Below are 22659 nucleotides of genomic sequence, written 5' to 3'. Positions count from 1 at the left end.
TAGGTTACTTCCTCCACCATAATAGGCTGTAGGACTTAAAAATCATCCCTATTGAATGGATGATCCTAATTCTTAAACTTGGGCCGGTTCATTTCAGATTTGAACAGCCCATTAAAGGTGATTTTGAGTCCAAGAAAGAAAATCTGCTTTCATCGGACAATTCTAACTCTAAATTGAAGGGTTATAATAATCGAATCGGAGTTAATTTTGATACATGGCCCATCAATATCATGCCCTAACAAATACACGGTTGGGATAATCGAAAAAGTTTAGGCCACTACTACTACTTTTTGCAACAGAGGGCTGTCGCACGTGAGAGCAGCTACATCATGAATGAAGACAAAATCTGCTGAAAATTGAGCCGGTGTGGCTGCTCTCACGTGCAACAGCCCATCCGTGAAATCCATTTTTACGTTAGAAAGAAACGGAGCCTAAATTTAACTTTTTCATAGCTAAGAAACAACTAAATTGAAAGAACATGAAATTATAGTGAGAGACTTGAATATGAAAAATATTTAAGAGGTGAAAGTTGGTACACTCTTCCAAAACAATACCTTCTGGGCCCTGCTTGTGACACATCTATATGATGTTCTACAAGATTAACGGTCTTCATTTGACTCATACCAGTAGTCAAGTCACCTAGAAATCAATTGAACTAATCATGAAACAATGATCTTTTCAGGATCAGTTTTTTTTTCCAAGTTAGAGGGGGTGAGAATAGAAGACATCTAAACATTTAATTATAACTACTAATAAATATAAATAAAAATTAGAAGTATTATTGCAGTTTACATCCCACCTTAAAATAAATAAGAAACATAAACTCCAATCATAACTCTCCAGCATAGTAAAAATAAACAATCCTATCTCTCCAGCATAGAACAACAAGGGCTTTGTCGATACAGAGTAGACTTCATACAAACTGCAAACCATATAAAATTAACACAGAGAGCCTGACCTGAAAGGGCGACCGTCTCACACGCCACCTACAATTAGGCAGACAGGCTGCTGAATATGCGTTTCAAACTGGGACATACCATTCGTAGCCTCCCCATGCTCGCACCACATATCTAAACAAAAAGGAAGAAAGACCAATTCGATTAAAATGAACTTTCAATAATAAACAGCAATTGAATTCCTTATTTTCATGTTCAGATCAATTTATGATTTCCATTTAGTTTATATTCTTCAAAACAGAAGTGAACTGTGCCATTTAAAAAAGAAAAAGAAAAAAGTGAGCTGTCACAAAAGTTGTTGGCTGTCACCTTTGGGCAATAGCGGACGTCCAGGGTTTCCAGCATGTTACAGTGAGATATAGCAGCTTCCACTGATGCTTCCGCAATGCTGCAATACTATGAACACAGGAGAGTAGAATATTAGCAGACCACTAACCAGATAGATAAATTAATAATGTAAACAATAACAAAACTGTACCATCACTGTGCGTTGGGTTTGGATCTTGTAGTAAGGGCTTCTAAAAGAGAATTCCTAAGTCGGGTATTAGATCTAGGGCTGAGACTAGATTTAGCGTCAAAAGAATTTTGGGGGTTATATGTGTGTGTGAACCCAACTAGTGTCAGGAGTAGACTTAGTCGATTTGAGCCGGGTAGATCCTTTCACCTTCTTCATGAAAATTTTCTAAAGGATTCATCAGCCGACCCCAACTACTTTGGGACAAATGCTTAGCTGAATTGAGTTCAGGTGCATGCACGAGTGGCGCGCGCGTGCGCGTGATGGATACGAGGGTCACTTGCTTAATGAGATCCAAATTATTAATACCTAGGCCTTGTTATGGATGGGTCATGGAACAAAATCACACTCCGATTTGCTGCCACTAAATGGGTGTGGAGAAAAATAAAAGGCAAGGGTCCGTATTCATCAAGAAAAAAAATGGAGGGTTACAATCGCCCAAAGAGGGTACATTTTGCTCCATCACCCATCCATATCAAGGCCTACACAATAGATGGTTTGGATCATTGAACCAATGGCCCCTACTTCATACTTTTGCTTGCTCATATTTTTACTTTGGAAAATGGGGGCGTGCATGTGTGTGCAGAAATTTTCTTGGACTTGAAATTTGATACCCTAATTCATAGTAGAAAGATTCTATTAATACTTTATTTCGACATCTCTCTATTATTTGCCATTCAATCTCAATTGTATCCATTGCCCCTGGTGTTTCTGCAAGTGACTGAATTACAGGCTAGGCACAATACATACCTGAAGAAGAAAGCTGGTTAATCTTGGACAGTCAAGCTTCAAATTTTCCAATGAGCTGCAGTTGCTGTGAAGCAAAGGCGAAGGGGGAGGAAGTGAGTAGACAAAATAAAGCATAAATAGGTGTGGAAATAGAAAAGAAAAGAAGTGAAACAAATGATCAACCGAGCTAAAAAAGCAAGAGTGAAAAACTAACCTTAAATTGAGAAAGCTGAGATTAGAACAAGATAGATCCACTTCCTTTAGATTTGAAGACAGAGAAAGGTTTAGATAAGACAAATGGAAACAGCGAGCCATTGGCGGAATGGCAACTTTCTTAATGTTTGGACACCCAACACAGTTGAGATTCTGAAGCAACCGGTCAGGTGAACTGCCGGTGCTTGATAAACCGGAGAAGTGGCTGCCACTTGAACCCCAGTCAAGGTCATGCATATTCACGCAACCATTCAAGCTCACATGTGTGAGATGCGTACAACAAGTAAGAAGCTCCTCTATGGCGGATTGGCAGATGGTCCCATAGGATAAATCTAACTCACGCAGAGCTGGGAGAGCACCTTCTTTGTAAAGAGCGTCCAAAGATGAGTCGGTGAGGTACTTGCATGCCTGCAATTTCAAAACCTGAAACAGAACTGGTCAAACTTTAAATAATAACAACCTCAACACATGAGACAAAAATAACCATTCAAAAAAAAAAAAAAACATGCGACAAAAATTCAGGAGCCTCCACTCTTGTAAGTTTGTCCGATTTGATATACTTTACTTTTTTGCATATAGGACCACCTGCAAGGGTGGAAGGGCCTAATTTTAGGGATGGCAGTACCACTCCCACGCCCTATTATATAAGATATGATAATGAGACCCAAAAATAGGAGGCGACCTTGGGACGGCCAAATGTTATCTGGCCACATGTTCCGGTTACTATAATGAAACCAAGGTTGCTCAATAAAGCAACCGGAATATGCAACCAGAAAACATTAGCTGTCCCACAGCTGAAGCCCTATTTTTGTGTTCCATCATTTTCCATAGTAAATATAAATACACATAGATCATTCAAAAAAATTATAAATGTGTGTGTGTGCGCGTGGGTAGGTTAAATATGTTATGAAATTTTTCATTCACTTCCTACATAGTTATAGCGAAGAAACCTAAAACCAATGGGCTGACCGTATATGGTAATTGGACCAGAATTTTCCTTGCAGTTGAGCAGGGCTATATTAGACAGATTCACTTGGAAACATAGTAGCTAAAGTAGACTATAAATGCAAATCATGCAACTCAAAGTGCCACATTAATATCTACAAGGAAACAGGAGATTTGAAGATAGGTGAACAATAAAATGACTCCTGAATGTTAACATGTATTTTGGTAAATAAGAAAAAAAAAAGCTCATGCACAAAACATAGGAACAGTAGAAATTTTCCAAGTGCTTGTGGTTTAGGTGATGCGTGACTTACCTTTAACTGCAAACAAGTCTCGAAAACAGGCTGCAAATTCAGCAGGAAAGTGTAAGACAAATCAAGCAAGGTCAAATGGTGAAGGCAGCGCAAAGAGGAGAGCCCATCTGGACCCACAGAAGGGCATGACATCAAGATTAGTGACTCAATCAATGGGCAAGAAGCCGTCGTAGCAGAGAGGCAATCATCTTTAAGTTGGCTGCAAAAGCAAATCACTGACATTAGCTGGAATGCATGAACCAAAGAATGTCACAAGCGCACAAAAATATAGTAGCAAGAATATTACCTGCAAAAGGAAGCATCCAGAGACATCAATCGAGGACAAGTGATGGATGCTTGAGAAAGAACACCACAACCCTTCAGCTCCAGCACTAACATATGTGGTGCTTCAATCTGGAGGATACTCAACTTGGGGCATATCCCCAAATTAAGTGACCGAAGACCAACCTACAGCAAACATTTGTTCAGTTTAGCATGAGCATCACTGACCCAACACACAGAGTCACAAATTTTATAATTGTGCCATTCTCTGGAAATATAGCCAACTTTCATTCAGGTCAATGACCTAATTGTAAAGGCTTCTTTTTCTGTTTTCACTTATTTTGAGTTTCTTTCTTTTCTTTTCTTTTTGAATGGTATTTTGAGTTTCTTTTTTATATTAATTTATTACATTACATTAGGAGATGTCTGCTGTCTGCAAGTAACTTGCTCACCCCCATGGTGTCCGCAAGCACAGGTAATTGGCCTGGTCATCCAAACTATTCATCTCATGAGCCTTTTGAAGTATGGGCCATAAATAGAAAATCTTTCATGTCAAGCAATCCTAACCCTCCAATTTGGGGATATTTGTGCACAGTCAATTAACTCATTTTAAGTAATTATCAGGCTTGACTTATGTAAGACTTGGGGATAGTTTAACCCAAGGGGTCTTTTCGCCAACTTAAAAAGATAAAAGTGCAAACGTGGAGAGCGACAAAGGGGTTAGGGCGTCTTTCACAACCGAACAAGAGAGGATGACCAATGAAGATGTTGAATAAAGTACTTGACATCTTTCTGGAAAATAAAAATCGAGGGAAAACCAAATTGACAGAGACAGTGCATAAGAGTTAAGATCACTGCATGGAGAAAATACTGAATATCTAGTCTAACAGGGAGAAGTCCCAATGTGGTACCTGAATATCTAATCCACAGACAACATGTATGAAATTCTTTTTCTCACAAAATTTGGTGCTTTGTGTTAATTTAAATAAGACTATTCTCGGGGGACTTCATACCCAATATGTCCACTATTTGTTCACACTAGTTCCCAATTGTTCCCCATTTGTTTCCCAAAATGCTTCTCAGTTGTTGTGCTTTTTTTTTTTTTAATGGTAATTGTACTCATTTGTTTCACACAAATTTCCAGTTCGTTATGTTGCATCAGTACTAATACGTGTTGGAATCTGACACGGGCACGGGCATTGAGTGTTGGATTCGGCAAACCTCAAAGAGCAAGATTCATGGATTCTCTTAATTCTGAAGTTTTAATTACAATAAATAATATATTAAAAAATTTAGTTGGCTGAGTAAATATAATGTTTTATTTTCATATAAAAATATAAAAACTTATGTGGATAAAACTTAAAATAAGCAGTAATGGCAAGGTTGTGGTAGCAGTATTTGGGATAAAAAAAAACAATTAAAAGAGACCTACAAGTGTCTCTGTGAATCCTAAAGTATTGGAATCGGAGACGTCTCCGACACGGATTCTCCTCCCATTCAGAAGAATCCATGTAACATAGCCGGTTCGTTTATGGATATTTCAAAAAGGACCACAATGGTTTTGCAAATTAGCTCAGCTTTTGAAACCATAATATTTCTTTTAAGATATTCAATGTATCCATTCATGGCCCTACAGGCTACAGCATTTCCACAACCTAAGGTATCGAGCCTTTGTTTTGGTGTCTCAGGGCTTGGAAAGGAGCTATTCTTGGCGAGGGATAAACATAGGCGTACAAATTCAACTTTGGCAACAGCACGTGCTATTAAGGATGGATTCAAAACATATTTGATATGAACAACAGACTCCTTGACTGACTTGAGGAAGATTGCGAATCTAACGGATTAAACAAGATCCGTCATCACTTCTTTATTGTGTTTCTTGACTTCCTGTTTTTTTTTTCGGAAGGAAAATTGAGGGCGCGTTTATCTATCCTCCCTTGGACTACTATCCCATCAAATTCACGAAAATTAAAAGAGGAAGAAGGTAACACCATAAGGAAAAATTGCAAGATTCAAGATAGAGGTAAAAATAAAACATAATTATTGAAAAAGATTTCAGAACCGAAAATTTAAGAAATCATAGCTTCCAAACTACTCATTTTATTTGAAACCCTAATTTCAGAAATCTGAGCTTCCAAACCTGTTCATTTTATCCAAACCTTTACCAATCTCTAATCATTACTCGAGAAAGATAAATATGAGTCGCAAAAGCTCAAGATTGTGATCGAGAGAAACAAAAACAACGGATCACCCCCAAAATCTATCCCCTTCCTGATCCGTGTCCGGAGAACGACCAACAAATACCGGAAAATCCAAATACCGGAAAATTCCGGAGAATTCGATGCCAGTAAACTCCTATGATTAAATCAAATGAGCAAAGTAGTTAGGGTTTTGAACCACGATAGCAAACGAAAGAAACCCACTTTTCATCTTCTCTCTTCTCATTATTTCTATGATGAAAACAGACTAGTTACATTCATTTTCATTTTCAGCAGATTTTCTTCCTGATTTGGTCCTCAACAAGTTCTAGGCAGCAAGGATCGAAGAAAATCCATAACCCAAAATCGTGAGAGAGGAACAGAGTGTGTGTGTGTGTGTGTGTGTGTGTGAGAGAGAGAGAGAGAGAGAGAGAGAGAGAGAGAGAGAGAGAGAGAGAGAGAGCTCAGGTATTGTTGGCTCTGCAGTTCAGCCGTCATATTCAGAGATGGTTGAAGAGACGTGAGAAGACGACGGAGACAGAAGAAGGGGGAGAGAAAAAATAGGCGGTGGGGGGAGAAGTGAGGAGTGAAAGGCAGCGATCCGATAAACTCACTAAAACGATTCTGTAAAGCGATAAATAGATGCTTCGCAAAATCCGGACTTAGAATCTTAGCAAACAGTTAGACTAATTTTCTTAATGGATAACAAACGCCATTGTTTTGATAATTATGATATTATTAGTACAAAATAAAAAAATATGTTTTATGGATGGTTGCCGAACACGCCCTCAGTGGCTGAGGTTTCGGGTTATCAATATATATGTTGCAGTTGCATGCTTAAGGAATTACTCGCCCTGCCTTTTTGTCTCTACCACAAAACTGGTCTTACCTGCACTTCATTTAAATTTATTGAAATGCATATAGTACAAAAATAAAAAAGCATTTAAAACTTTTCTGGGTTATCAACCATCTTAAGTTAATCCCCACACATTGGATGATTTACTAGCATACTCTAAAGAATACCCTTACAGAATTAGGAGACTGCAAACCTAGCTGGAACTCCGCAAACAACAACCCTTGCAATAAAAAACCTTACCTTATACAAAAGAATACGAAACTGCATTAATTTTACTTCAGGAGGAATAGATAGAATGGTGTCCACACGCGAAAAAAGGCTATACCTAGAATGATAAAAGTGCGCAAAGACCAAACCAATAATTAACCAAAGCATCATGACTTAAGGTGTTTGAAATTAGATTGGTTTGTGGTTGATCTCCAACTTCATTGCGCGCCTGTGTGTGCACATATACCAATACAAACAGACCTCACCCTACCACCTTCGGTCTGTCAGTATTCCTATCACACTTGACTGAATGTCAGTATCCATGCAATGTACATGCGCAAGAACACAAGTCAGTGTCTGCTCTGCTTCGAGAATCCAGCTATTTTGGTTGCTGGAAATTATGGATTTGGAGAAACAGGCAGACAGGCCATGTCTGGCGAACATCTTTCTCTGCTTTTTATTAATTTTTTCCATCCTCCGCAATGGAAAAACCCAAAAGGTGCTGCCAATAAGGGTTAAAGAACACAACCTAATAGAGTATTGAAAGAGGGAGGTTTCCAATCCAGGAACTAGTTTATTTTGGAAACCATGGTAACAGAACATACATACAGATTAACATTTTTGGCTCTACCCATTTTATCGATTTGTGTTAATAATGCAGTTGGTTGAGTCACTTCATAAGACATTGGGACACATTCAACCATAGCCACAAAATTTTAAAACCCTGTCTAATGTCATATATCGATTCTGCAAATTCAAGTGGGCAGTCAACATGAGGATAATAAAAGTTCCTTCACATAGAAGCAGCAAAAGCAACCCATGCACAGTTCTCCAATTTTTTCTCACTTTTTTGAATAACAGAAAACTTGACAACCCAATGATACCAAGGACAGTCAGGAGTGTTTATTCTCTTGGAAAAAATGGGAAAATCCCTTGCCTTGATACCAATTGGGATTTGTTGGAGAGAGAGAGAGAGAGATGAGAGGAGAGAAGAGATGGAGTAGTTCCCTACCTGGGATATTCATGTATGTTACTAATAAAACCCTATGTGGCATAAAAAAGACATAAATACCCCCCAACTACAATCTAATTCCCACAAAAGAAATAACCCTTACTTCCTACATATCTGATAGAAAGTGACCAAATTACATTTGACTCCGCCAAAGAGTCGTTTAAATAGTAATAATACCAGGAACTATTGGTCAGCAGATAAAAGTAGCCATGTGACTGCAGAAGAAACCAGGGGCATGAAACAGGAAATAATAGGATGAGTAGTAGCATAACTGGAAGAAAGTAGAGAAGTTATCTGGGCATATCAAATTATTAAAAGTGCACACTAATAGAAACATTAAATCTCAAGCTATACATGAAAACGGGTAAACACACATTACTTAGATGTAGTTAACAATATCTTAAGAAACTAAGAGTAGTTGAAGGTGAAAAATAAAACCAGTATTGCTCCAACAAGGAAAGAAATCATACGCTTAAAACCAACTACAGCTTGAGACGTGATAAGAGCACAGACAAATAGTTCAAAATAAGCTGATTGACAAAACAGTTTTTCATAGAGTGCAACAGCAAAGTAAAAAGTACGCAAAAGGCGTGCACTTCATTTAAGTTACCGGACAAAATGATGCTCTTTCAAGATGATCGCATCCATCTAGATGAACTTGCTGAAGATTTGGACATGCAAGTTCAAGTGATGTCATGGCACGACAACCGACAAGTGAGAGGGTGACCAAAGAAGTACTCTTGAATCCCACTGTCATCAGACTCTGACAAAAACAGATTAACAATTTTCAGCTTAGCATAAAATATTGCAACATTTACTGATGTAATCAAATGATGCTACTAAACAGTAACAAACTAGGATGACAAAATAATTGCAATGCGTGGCACAGATCTCAAGATAAAAATAGCATCTTATTCATCGGCAAAAAATCTGACGAAATCAATAGCTCAATGGTAGAATCTAAACCCATGGAACTTGTAAAGCAAGACCGAATACAGCAAAGTGAGTCTCCGGCAAGGTTTTAAATTTCGGTGTCGGAATGCGTTTCGGTCCTCACCGAAACCGAAATTTCGGGCGAAATCAGACGAACCAATTTACTAGTATTTTATCCCGTCCTAAAATTTCGCCCAAAATTTCTGAAATTTCGGGAAAATATTTAAAAAGGGTAAATTTTCAGATTTTTGGGGATTTTCCTTAAATTTCGCACCGAAATATTGTCGAAATTTTGTAACGTTTTGAGTTTACACGGTTTCGTTCTCCACCGAAACCAAAGAAATTTTGGATTTTGGTCAAAATTTAAAACCTTGGTCTCCGGATACAGCTTCTGTGATGTGGTGAGACAACACCCTACACTGAAGGAACACTCTTTTATCAGGGATCTAGAAGAGTCCCCAGGTATAAGAATAGATATAGAGACCACATCCCTAACTTTGTTGGTAACTAAATAGTAGATTTCAGTCCACTTTCCACCCATTAATTGGAAAATAGACTTTTCTAAACCACTGTGGAAGTATGAAAGTATGTTCTCTTTATATAATAGCACAGCTAGAAGCATATGTATATGTAAATATATCACTTACATACTGATAGTGTAAAGAAAGGACTTGAATAATTCAAAGAGATAGCTTAGTAGTTAAACATAAAGAAACACAAAGAAAGAACTCAAAAACTTCACCCAAATAAAGCAAATCAATTTAAGTACGTGAAATTGATAGTAGAAAGCAAAACATACCACCCACATGAACATAAATATGATAATTCGCATACCTCACAATTGTCGAGAACCAATGATCTAAGCATCGGGCAACCTCCGCCATCACTAAAAACTTCACAAATAGAATTCGTCAAAGACTCACATTCAGTAAGGTCCACTTCTTGCAACCGGTGGCATTGCAATGATACAGATGTCAAACTTTCCTGTTTTTGTAATACCAATTTCTGCATCACCAAAAAAAAACCGATCCGTTAGAGTTCCAACTTCCAGCCACTTGCTGGGTAGAGAGAAACAACAAACTGGGTTTCTTGGATGAAAGCCAGACCTCAAGTGAATTTGATGTAATGCTGATGCGATGGAGTGCACGACAATTAGAGACAGTTATAGAAGAGAGCGAAGGACATCGCAAATTTAAATCAACAAATCTGCAGAAAAGCAGTAACGAATTTGTATTCAGAAAATGGTTCAGACAAAGATATAAAAGCATGTGAATCAAGACATGAGGCAACAACTGTACTTGCGGCAATGCACAAGACTGATATTCCGCAAGCGTGGCAGATCCAAGGAGACTGATGTCAATAGGCTACAGCAATCAAGTTGTAAATCCTGCAAGCAATTTTCAGGAAAAGCATTAAAATCTAAAACACATCTAAGCAAAACCAAATTCTGAGTCAAAATACAAGTTCTAACCTCCAGCATATAACTATGGGATATAGCAGTCATTGAAGCAGAAGTTATACCCTCGCAGCTATGAAGCATCAGATCTGTCAACATTGGCAGTCTTACAGACTTCCAGCACAGCCAGGCAATAATGTCAGTTGAAGATAAAGCAGACATATCACTACAACCATGGATTTAAATTTTGGTTTCGGTCCCAATTTCGGCCTTGGCCGAAACCCTGAAATTTCGGCCGAAATCGGGTAAAAAAATTAATTAAATAATCATTACGGAAATTTCAGCCGAAATTTTGTAATAATATAAAATTTTTTAAAAAAAATAAATTTCTTGAAATTTCTGCCAAAAAAATCCAAAATTTTGGATTTTGGACAAAATTTAAAGGGAAAATTATACTTACAACCCCTCAACTTTCTGAAACATTTAACTTGGACCCTATAGTTAGTTTAAAAGTCATCAACTACACATCCTGACTTTTCTATGGGTTTTTTTAACGTGACAGAGTAGACGGAAAGGAAGAAATGTCTATAATGCCCTCATCTTCCCAAACTGAAAATTAGGGTTTTCATACTTGAAAACTGAAATTAAGGTTTGATTCAGACCCTCGTATATTTATCGACAGAAACTCTCGATGTGGGGATTTTATTTTGTCTTAATTCAAATCATCACCATGCTTTGCATAGAAACCCTTATATTTTAGGGCTTTTTTTTTCTTTATCAATGTTTTTCTCTTCAAATGTGCTGTTTGATGTAGCTATGGGGTGGGGTTTCGTTGTTTGTGGTGGGAGTGTCTTGAAGAAGAGCCACTTGATGCCATTGACTTGATGAGGAATTGTCAACTAGGAAGAAACAATCTTGGAAGGAAATTGCGGAACCCTAATCCCTCTGCAAAAATGTCCTAAAACCAGTGAGGAGGGTATTTATGTCCTTAAAAGTCAAAATATTAACCCAGGTTAGTTTGAGTCATTTCGTCAGGTTTAAGTCACAGACCGTCAACCGAGGGGGTCTACTTAATGGACGGTGAAAAGTCAGGGGGTGTATTTGATGACTTTTAAACCATAGGGTCCAAGTTAAATGTGTCAGAAAGTTGAGGCCGTGTAATTGTAAATTTCCCAAATTTAAAACTATGACTACAACAAACAAGCCAGATTTATAAGACTGACCTCAAGTGAGATGTTTGGACAGTATGATGCATTGAGAACACGGAGATTAAGACATGCAAGCGCTATCTCGCGTAGGGTTTCATCACTAACACATGAACAATTCGACATATCCAAAGACGCCAATAATGGACATGACGTTGCCGCAGAACGAATTCCGGCATCTGAGAGTTTGTGGCAGGAGCTTATATCCAATTCTTGTAATTGGGGGCAACCAAGTATGGCATGTGCCATGTTAGAGCGCTTCAACGACAAAGTTTCAAGCTGGGGACACCTGGATATTACCATGGCTCAACAAAGAAGTTGGCAAATAAATCAAAAAAAAAAAAAAAAGAATGAGAAAAAGGCTGAGTACTAAGTGAAATTCAGAATTCCAAACCAGGCAAGATTTTCACCTGACTGAAATACGGAGCACACGACACCTGCTAATTTCAAGATGATGCAACCTATCATGGAACACAGGAATCTCTTGAGCACCATTACCAAGAGATGCTTCAGTGATACTCAAACGGTTCAGGGTATGAAAGTCACTTAGAGAATGGAAAAAAGCATCGCCCAGCATTCCTTTACCCAAGATTAAAGTTTCAATATTCCTGTATACCAACCAGCCATATGAGCAACAACAACATGCAGAGAAGGAAATTATGAGTAGGAGAGGTGTAGACACAATCACCTTAGAGATCTCATTGCTTCTATAACAAGGAAGTCAAAATCAGGTGCACCTAAAATATTAACTTCTGTGGCATTTGGGTACCGGTGGCACATATCCGCAACTGCAACAACATGGAAATAATAAGGATTCTTTTTTTTTTCTTTTTTTTTTTTGAATGGTAAATTAATAAGGATTCTAACATCCAACATATGAGTCTCTTTAAAAAATTAGATTTAAGATAAGCTTTCCCTAGTGCTTTCTCAAAGCCCTATGCATATCTCTTCAGATGAAAGTAGAAGATTTATTATGGATGTACTCTAGAGGCTTTCTTGTAGTCACACTTCGATGCGCTCACTGGCTTAGCTGTCAAAGAATTGGAAAGAGATTTTCTTTGGGACAAGAGGCGGAGAATTTCTCTGGGAAAATCTGTGAATTTGCTTTTGCAAGTCCAGAGATACAGAATAGGGTGAAGATGCTTTGCCAAATTTCGAAAGTGATACTATGGATTCGTGACTTTCTATTTTCTAAAAGATGGCAGGATGCAAAAAATGGAATCTCTTCCTATGTGTCAATTGATCAATAAGTTTAAAAGATAGACCATAGACTACATTATTTCGGGCTATTTGATCGAGAGGAGCTCCCATGACCACTGATGTAAATGTCCCAGTTGGTAACCACTAGGATAATGGGGTAGACCGAGAGGTACCCATATCAACAGGATAAAATACAGATACAGGTATAGAATACGGCATGAGAAAGAAGCTTTTATTCTATGATTTGTGGAGCATGTATAACACTATTGTGGAGGGAAACTCCTGGAATGTGATTCGAAGGTTGAAGGGGTTGGTGTCACCTCCTTGGAGATTTTCTTCTATTTTTGATAGTTAACTTACCAACTTCTCCAAAAGCTCAAGTTGTTGGAGAAAGGCGTTATTTATCTTTAATACTTTTAACACTCCCCCGCACGTGTGGCCCACTTGGCAAACACGTGGCACATGTGGTCCCACTTTGGGCCGACCATCGCATGTGGATTTTTGCTATCGGGGAGGTTTGAACTCGAGACCTTTGGCTCTGATACCAAGTTAACTTACCAACTTCTCCAAAAGCCTGTTGGAGAAAGGCGTTATTTATCTTTAATACTTTTAACATTGATGAAATAGACGATTTAATTGAGGGCTCATCTATTGTTTTCAATCATGTTCGGAGGTCCGCTAATGGGGAGGCGGACTATTTGGCTAGGAGTGGGGTTAGGAGGTTGGACTTGGAGTGGTTTGACTTCCTCCTTGAGAATTGTATTGTCTATTTTTTTTCTTTTTGGTTTTTGTTGTTTTTCTCTGTTGTATTTTTGGTTGGGGTCCATCTTGGCCCTCTTCCTTTTTAATGAAATCATCCTGCCATTTTAAAAAAAAAAAATGATCTGACTACTCACTTCAAACTAGACAAATGTGTGTGTCACTATCATAGTTACGGATTTCATTCAGTTTCATCTGGAATGGCCAAACATTCTGCTTCATTCGACACGACCAAACATTCTGCTCCAGAATAGAAAACTGAATTCTACCATGTTTTGTTCTATTCTGGTATGTTCTGCTTGTTCTGCTCTATTCTGGTTTGTACTGATCCATTCCAAAAAATTCTATAAAAATTCCATAAATGTTTTTTGGCATTTTTTGGGAAATTTTACTTTTTACTCCCTTTTAGTGGATAGGTTATAGTTATTTGAAGGCTTTTAACCCAGCCAAATGAATGGCAGGGTAAAAAACATATCAAAACCTCTCATTTTAAAACTTTTTTTTTGAAAGGTACAAAATAATTTTAGGAAGCCCATTTTAAAAAAAATTTGAACTGTTTAATAAAAATAATCGACCAGTTGAACGGACTCCATTAGGACCATTACACAGCAAACTGAAATGCCCACCAAAATAGAATTAATAACTATGGTCACTATCATTTATCTACAATTCCAAGACCATTAAAAGACAACAAAATGTTAAGCATTGAAAGTTTTCTATTCGTAATATATCTTAAAATCAAACAATGTAATTTTTAAGAATCTAATATGTCAATGTTCCCTTCTCTGCATTTGTGTCCACGTCTAGGTATAATAGGTAACCATACAAACTTATAGCACAATTGACCTCGTAATGTTATGGTTCTTGGCAACTCCATTTATTTTAAATAGTTTAGTATTGAACTGATTACAAAAGCGTCTTCAAGTAGATTGGTGAACCACAAGAAAGGTATGAAAGAAGACAGACGTACACTGAGGTGGAGAAATTTTCTTATCTTGAAAATTCAGACATCTCCAAAAATCTTCATGGGCACTAGCTGCTCGCCACTGCCTGCAGACTCTTGCAGCTCGACAGAGATCAATATGAACTAAGAAAGAGAAAACCTGCAGTCACATACAATAAAATTAAGACAAAACCCCGGAATGGGAAGCAATAATGTAGCATTCGTAAACGTACCATGTGCAACATGAACTAGTAATAGAAAATTCCTGAATAAGAATCATGAACTTACCATGTGCAACAAATCATCGGTAAGATCCATCCTAACCACTAAATCTTCTACTTTTGAAATACTAAACCCATCTCCATTGTCGTCACCTCCACCATTAGGGCCCGTGGAATTTCCACCACGATCATCATTCGGTATTGAGCTGAAGTAACGGACCATCTCAGTTCCAGAAGGAAGCGATGATCCCTGACAAACATTGAGTTCCCCATCTGCATGTGAAGTAGATGACTCATCGCCTGAAGCTGTAGCAGCAGAAAGGCATGCCCTGTGAAAGGGGAAAAGAGAGAGAGAAAGAGAAAGATACATGGTAAGCAGCTCTCCGCAACAAATAGAGGCATCTAACATGACGATCATAAAATAAAATATTTTAGAAAGATTTTTGTTGAAGTGTCAACTCCCATGTGCCTTAATCCAGCTAAACAATCATCAATGAATACATCTATTAGAGCATAGACAAACCAAGCACTAAAATTACTCTTAAGGTAGGAAAATCAACCCAGCTTGAAACATTAATACAAACAAATTAACTAGGAGAAAATTGATCGAGATGTTAATGCTCGAGAAACACATACAATTTTAATCAATACAAAATAGCTTTTTTAAATTTTATCCAAATAATCTTTCAAAAAAAATATTTATGCAAAATGAGTCTATCGTGAAGCAGAACTTGAAAAGGAAACCCCGAGAGTTGAACCCATAGACTTGCTTCTAAAACCTGCGACCCTACTACACACTTCCTAGAACTTCAAAAAAAAAAAATTTGAATATTTCCATTAAGTTCAAATATAACCTCAGTACAAATACAGATAGACATCAAATGCAAGATAAGGTAACACCAATAATTGTACTGAGGTAACACCAATAATTGTACTGAGATAACCATTCAAAAATAAACTGTACTAAGATATTAATTCAATGTTCTTTGATAAAATGCATTACAAAAGTAGAAAAAAAAGATTGAGGAGTTGGAGGAAACAGAATATGTGTGATTATGTGTTGGGGATAGATGATAAAATCTTCTAACAAGTTAAATAAATATTGGATGGGAAGACCAGCACTTTACAATAATAAATTATAGTAACAAGGACAACCGTAATATATTTTGAACTCTTGAAATAACAATGTTTCAAAGAATGTAGCATGAGCAAAACAACGACAAAATAAGCTACAAAACATATATGTTTTTTGAAAAGAATTTCAACACCAGTCAACCTGTGAAAGAATTCCACCAATTAGATGGGCGTAAAACACACGTTCATAGCAAGGAGTTTTATCAGCTGTAGCACAGAGAGACTTCATAGGAGCCAAAATATGAAGAAATATGATAGCCGCCCAACACTTGTTTTGAATTGGAAGGCTGGCAAAAAGAATAATATCAGTTTATTGAGAGTGGAAAGTGCACATGAAAATGTAAAGTTACTCATTGGAAGTTATCACCAGTTATTGAGCAACCAGATATTCGAGTTATGCAAACAGAATGAAAGAACAAATATTTTCGGTGAGAGCAATCGGAATTACAATTGCCAGATTGGGAAGCAAGTGTGAGAAGCGAAGAGAAGAGTAGGAGGAAAGCCAGGGATTTAGAAAAAAAAAATACAAGAAGCGAAAACATCCAAGAAAAGAAAGAAGAAATGTGTATTAAGACATCCAAAGTCCACAGATAGTAAGTAATAAGCCTCATTATTGGATGCGAACAAGAAGAATATAGAAAGAGACGGTTACACTAGGCTCGAGTGAAGGACTTTATGGCTGATTAGAATTACGAGCATTAGGAATTTATAGTTATACATGCATTATTAATGTGGATTTTTTAATAAGTTTTTGAGAAGAAAATGATATCGTGACCGTGGCCGAGAGTAGAGTAAGAACGATGGGAAAGCCCAACAGTAAGAATGTGTCATGTGCGCAAAATAAATCTACTTATTTGTTGATTTTCCTAAACCTGAGGGCTGGCTTAGGTCACTTGTGATGCTGTGGCGAGAACCCATTTGTTCTGTCCTCGTCTAGGTCTCGCTAACATTACTCTTTTAGAAAAGATCTAAGTTTTATTTGGAACTTAAAATGAGTTTTTGAGTTTTATAGTCTTTTCTAAATACACGTGTGATGTTATCAAAAGGAAAAAAACACTTTTTTAGAAAAAAAACAATAACCCAAATAGGAAATGTAGCCTTAATTAAGCATGTGAGCACTTGTGATGTTGTGGCGAGAACCCATTTGTTATGTCCTCGTCTGGGTCTCGCTAACGTTACTCTTTATGAAAAGATCTAAATAAGATTTATTTGGAACGTACCATTCAAAAAAAAAAAAAAAAAAGATTTATTTGGAACTTAAAATGAGTTTTTGAGTTTTATAGTCTTTTCTAAATACACGTGCGATGTTATCAAAAGGACAAAACACTTTTTTAGAAAAAAACAATAACCAAAATAGGAAATGTAGTCTTAATTAAGCAGGCGAGCACTTGTGATGCTGTGGCGAGAACCCATTTGTTCTGTCCTCGTCTAGGCATCGCTAACATTACTCTTTTTGAAAAGATCTAAATAAGTTTTATTTGGAACTTAAAATGAGTTTGAGTTTTATAGGGCATGTTCGGCAACACTTCTCATTCTCGCCTAAAAATCGGGCAGAAACGGAGTGACGAGAAACTTTAGAAACGATTATTTATCGCTTCAGGGAATCCTATTTTTTAGTCGAAAAAGTAGTAGAAATTTTGGAAACGGACCTTAGTGGGTCACACAGCCGAACAAGATTTTTGAGATTTTTTTGGCTTTCGTCATTCTCCAACCCTAAAAAGGGGGGAAATCACGTAAAAGAATAGTTGCCGAACACGCCCATAGTCTTTTCTAAATACACGTGCGATGTTAACAAAAGGAAAAACACTTTTTTGAAAAAAACAAAAACCCAAATAGGAAATGTAGTCCTAATTAAGCATGCGAACACTTGTGATGTTGTGGCAAAAACCCATTTGTTCTATCCTCGTCTAGGTCTCGCTAACATTACTCTTTTTTAAAAGATCTAAATAAGTTTTATTTGGAACTTAAAATGAGTTTTTGAGTTTTAGTCTTTTCAAATACACGTGCGATGTTATCAAAAGGAAAAACACTTTTTTAGAAGTAAAAAAACAATAACCCAAATAGGAAATGTAGTCTTAATTAAGCATGCGAGCACTTGCGATACTGTGGCGGGAACCCATTTGTTCTATCCTCGTCTAGGTCTCGCTAACATTGCTCTTTTTGAAAAGATCTAAATAAGTTTTATTTGGAACTTAAAATGAGTTTTTGAGTTTTATAGTCTTTTCTAAATACGCGTGCAATGCTATTAAAACGAAAAAACACTTTTTTAGGAAAAACAATAACCCAAATAGGAAATGTAGTCTTAATTAAGCATGGGAGCACTTGTGATGCTGCGGCGAGAACCCATTTGTTCCGTCCTCGTCTAGGCTGTGTGTAATGGGAGGATCCAAACCATAGAGTTTCTAAGAAAAAGGGGTATGTGCCTGGTGGACCATTGTTCGCTTTGTTTGGAAGATGGATAATCGATTGATCACCTTTTTATCCATTGCAAGGTAACGAGGGAGGTGTGGGGTTTCATTCTGGAAAAGTTTGGTATTTTATGGGTCTTTCCAAAGTCTCTAGCAGATCTATTCTCGAGTTGGGATTTCGTGCTGTGGAAAAATAAAGGAAAGGTGTTGTAGAGATTATGTTTAATTGCCTTGTGGTGGGTCATATGGAAGGAAAGAAATCAAAGAGTTTTCGAAGGAGTAGCTAAGTCATCGTCCTGGCTATTTAACAAAATTATCGCCTTGGTTATTTTGTCGGTGAAGAGCATCCCTCTGTTCAAATTTGTATCAGCATTCGATCTGTGGGAGGGGTGGAGCATTGTGTGCGCTGAAGGTTTGAGGCGAGAGAAGAGAAGTAAAAAATGGGAAGCTCCTCCTGAAGGTTTCAGTAAATTAAATTTTGATGGGTCCTGCTTGGGTAATCCAGGACCAACTAGGGTTGGAGGACTATGTCGGGATTATCAAGGGGAGGTTTCGTGGGCTTTTGCAAGTCCCATTGGAAGGTGTGACTCATCTGAAGCTGAAGTTCGGGCGGCATATCAGGGAATAAAGCACCTGAGTGCTGAAGCTTATGATAGGGTGATTGTGGAAGGGGACTCTTCAAATGTTATTAGTTGGTTATCAGGGAAAGTGGTTCCCCCGTGGAGATTCCTTAGTTACTTTGAGGAAATTTCTGATCTCATTTCAGGGGCGTCTATGGTTTTTAAGCATGTTCGTCGAGAAGCAAATGGCGAGGCAGATTCTCTCGCTCGATCTGGAGTACACAAAAAGGGGTTTGAGTGGTTTGATTTCCTTCCCCCGTGAGAAGTTTTGGCTCTGTTTTCCATTGAATTTTTGTTGTCCCTTGCTGTTTTTTCCCTTTTGTAATTCTGGTGACCTTCTTGGTTCCCTTCTTCAATATATATTGCCATTTCAAAAAAAAAAAAAAAAAAAAACACTTTTTTAGAAAAAAAAAATAACCCAAATAGGAAATGTAGTCTTAATTAAGCATACGAGCACTTGTGATGCTGTGGCGAGAACCCATTTGTTATGTCCTCGTCTAGGTCTCGCTAACATTACTCTTTTTGAAAAGATCTAAATAAGTTTTATTTGGAACTTAAAATGAGTTTTTGAGTTCTATAGTCTTTTCTAAATACACGTGCGATGTTATCAAAAGGAAAAAACACTTTTTTAGGAAAAAACAATAACCCAAATAGGAAATGTAGTCTTAATTAAGCATGCGAGCACTTGTGATGCTGTGGCGAGAACCCATTTGTTCCGTCCTCGTCTAGGTCTCGCTATCATTACTCTTTTTGAAAAGATCTAAATAAGTTTTATTTGGAACTTAAAATGAGTTTTTGAGTTTTATAGTCTTTTCTAAATACATGTGCGATGTTATCTAAAGGACAAAACACTTTTTTAGAAAAAAACAATAACCCAAATAGGAAATGTAGTCTTAATTAAGCATACGAGCACGCGCAGCAGTATAAACAATGAGAATAATTGAAGAAGGAATAATCAAGAACTCAGTGATCATGGAAAAGAACGTTTGCCCGCTTGTGTTGGAAATCACATTTCCCTCTTTTCTGGGTCCTCGTCCAGACCCCAACCTTACTCTCAGCCTCGCGAGCATTACACTTCTTGAAAATATCTGAATAAGTTTTGTTTAGAACTTAAGATGAGTTTCTTTTCTTTTTTAAATTCGCATTTGACGTAATCAAAAGGACAGTAGCCCAAAAAAATTAATAAACCAAAGAAGAAGCATAGTCTTAATTAAGCATGGGCGTGTGCATCAGCATGCATGCAGGCACAGCTCGCTCACAGCGGTATAAACAATGAGAATGATTGAAGAAGAAATAATCAGGAACTCACCAATCACGGAAAACATCTTCTTTTTTTAAATACTCATTCGACGTTATCAAAAGGACAATAGCCCCAAAAAATTAATAACCCAAATCAGAAGTATAATGTTAATTAAGCATTGCCGCGTGCATGGGCATGCATGCAGGCACAGCTAACTCACAGCAGTATAAACAATGAGGATGATTGAAGAAGGAATGATCAAGAACTCACAGATCATGGAAAAGAACTTTAGCACGCTTGTGTTGGAAATCGCCTCTTTCTGGCACTGAGAAATGGTCTTCATCCAAATCCCACCCTTCCACCTCTCCCAGAAACTCCCCTCCATCATGACCCCGAGCCAACGCATACTGCTCGAAATAGCGAGAACATCCGATCTCCCAATCAGGACCGCGGTCCCCAGATCTCTCATTCTCTCCCTCGTGGTTCCTCCTCACAACATCCTTCATCCTCCGATCTGACTCCTCGAATACTCTTTCACGGCCCTGCAAACCATCAGCTCCTCTGCATCTCCCCAAAGAAAACCCTAATTCGGCATTTTCCATCCCCGTACATGAAAGTTCCTGGCGAGGGCCCCTAATCTCACTCGAACCGATCTCCTCGATCACGCCTTTGGACTTTTCGTCCCCCATAATAAACTAGACCCAAAATCATATGCAACAGATCAAGATCAAAACCCTAACTGCATGTCAAAGAAGGGAAGTAGAGAAACCCTAGATCAAGACATGCATGCATCTGACCTTTATTACGGATCCGACACCGAACCCTAGATCACAAATCAAAGATCACATGCAGACATTTCTAAGACTCCCGAATCAAACCCTAGTCAGAAACCCTAAAATCGCCGAAAGGCTCGAGAAAAAAGCTATCTTTTATGTTTGTTGGTCGCTAAAATGCTTTGAATGCGACGAACAAAGCAAGATGAAATGGTATTAGGGTTTGTACCTTGAAATGCCCGTAGATATGGAAATTTTGCACGGACTGGAGAAAAATCTCTACAGATTCGAGAGAAAGTTGCGATTTTGCACGCACTCGAGAGAAATTTCCACAGATTCGAGAGAAAAGTTGCGAGATCTGATCAGATCTTCTCGTTCTTTTCTTTTCTTATTCTCTCTCTCTCTCTCTCTCTCTCTGAGTCTAATGCGGATGTCTCGCAGCAAGGTACTTATACGGAAATTTTTTGAGCATGCGGTACGGATGAATTTATTAATTTCGAGAAATCCGCTTCTTCCTTTTTTTTTCCTTTTTTATGATTTTGATTGATTTTCTTTTTCAAAGTAAATTTTGAAATCCTCTCTCTGTCTCTTTCACTTAAATCGCGGATCCAGACCAAATATCCAACCACGGAGGGGACATTAAGGCGACACGGTTAATCAGAACAGTTTTGCGAACCAAGTTCTCGTCACTTCAAACTTCAAAGGGATTGTGTGGAGTTATCATGTTAAATAATAAAAATGAAATAAATAATGGCCTTTTCTCCCCCTGGCCACCGGGCTTTAGTGTATTTATGACTACTCTTTTTACACTAAAGGGGTTGGGCAGAGGAAGATAAGAGGGGTGAAAACAATGTGGAATTATCACATGAAAAATAAAAATTGCACAAGCTATGCTCGTCTTTTCTTTCTTAATTGGCTACCGAGAGCTTTTTGGGAACTTTAGGTGGTGATGTTTGGCCCCTCATTTGTCTGTGTGAGCGAATGAGAAATCCTGACAATCTCTGAAATGAAGTCCAGCACCTGCCTACTTCTGCCCGTTTCTATTGTTTACTTTTTTCTGATGTTCCCGAATGAGAAATCCCGATATTCTCTGGAAAGAAGATCGTCAGCTGGCCCAATTCTATTGGTTTCTATCATTTCCTTTGTTTATGTTCGGCGACCATTCTCCGACCTCATTTGTCTGTGTGAGCGAAGGAGAGATCCTGACAATCTCTGATTGAAGTTTGCCAACTAGGGGTGCAATGCGGGTCGGGTTGAGGCCAGCTTGGTCCTGACCCGATGAACCATTTACTCAACCCGAACCCGACACGACCTGATTTCCAACCCGACAAGGTTCAACCCAACCCAACCCAACCTGAGTTTATAAGCTGAAAAAAATTGATAAAAAATGTCGGGTTTCCCCCGGGTCGGGGGGTTGCCCGAGCCCTCAACCCGAACTCAACTCGACCTGACTAGACTTTTTTTCGGGTTTAACCCAACCCAAGTTGCACCCGTCATATTGCTAACTTGTGGTGGCTCACAAGATAGACGATCTAGATCATCACACTCGATTCCTTTTAAATCTTTTTTCTACAGTTTACCATTATTAGGTTTTTGAATGCAAGATTCTACTTAAATGATCT

The 22659-nt window shown here is 38.0% G+C and overlaps 1 protein-coding gene across 1 annotated transcript; it reads right to left on the bottom strand.

The window, feature by feature from the left end:
* Positions 1 to 735: 735 nt before the first annotated feature.
* LOC143877907 (F-box/LRR-repeat protein 15-like) lies at positions 736 to 21472 on the bottom strand. The gene is made up of 18 exons (XM_077380221.1): positions 21267 to 21472; positions 20535 to 20959; positions 14930 to 15191; positions 14669 to 14801; positions 12428 to 12527; positions 12150 to 12347; positions 11758 to 12028; positions 10610 to 10708; positions 10437 to 10525; positions 10245 to 10344; positions 9973 to 10143; positions 8816 to 8968; positions 3958 to 4118; positions 3672 to 3870; positions 2414 to 2835; positions 2221 to 2284; positions 1266 to 1352; positions 736 to 1070 (listed from the first exon to the last, which is right to left on the bottom strand). The coding sequence occupies exons 2-18, from the start codon at positions 20951 to 20953 to the stop codon at positions 993 to 995; spliced, it is 3006 nt and encodes a 1001-aa protein (XP_077236336.1). The 5' UTR covers positions 20954 to 20959; positions 21267 to 21472; the 3' UTR covers positions 736 to 992.
* Between the last annotated feature and the right edge of the window lie 1187 nt (positions 21473 to 22659).

Source organism: Tasmannia lanceolata, unplaced genomic scaffold (genome assembly GCF_043159265.1).
Source record: "Tasmannia lanceolata isolate RefF3 unplaced genomic scaffold, GAP_Taslan_0.1 ptg000005l, whole genome shotgun sequence".
NCBI classification, from domain to species: domain Eukaryota; kingdom Viridiplantae; phylum Streptophyta; class Magnoliopsida; order Canellales; family Winteraceae; genus Tasmannia; species Tasmannia lanceolata.
This window is presented reverse-complemented; position numbering and strand designations above follow the sequence as displayed.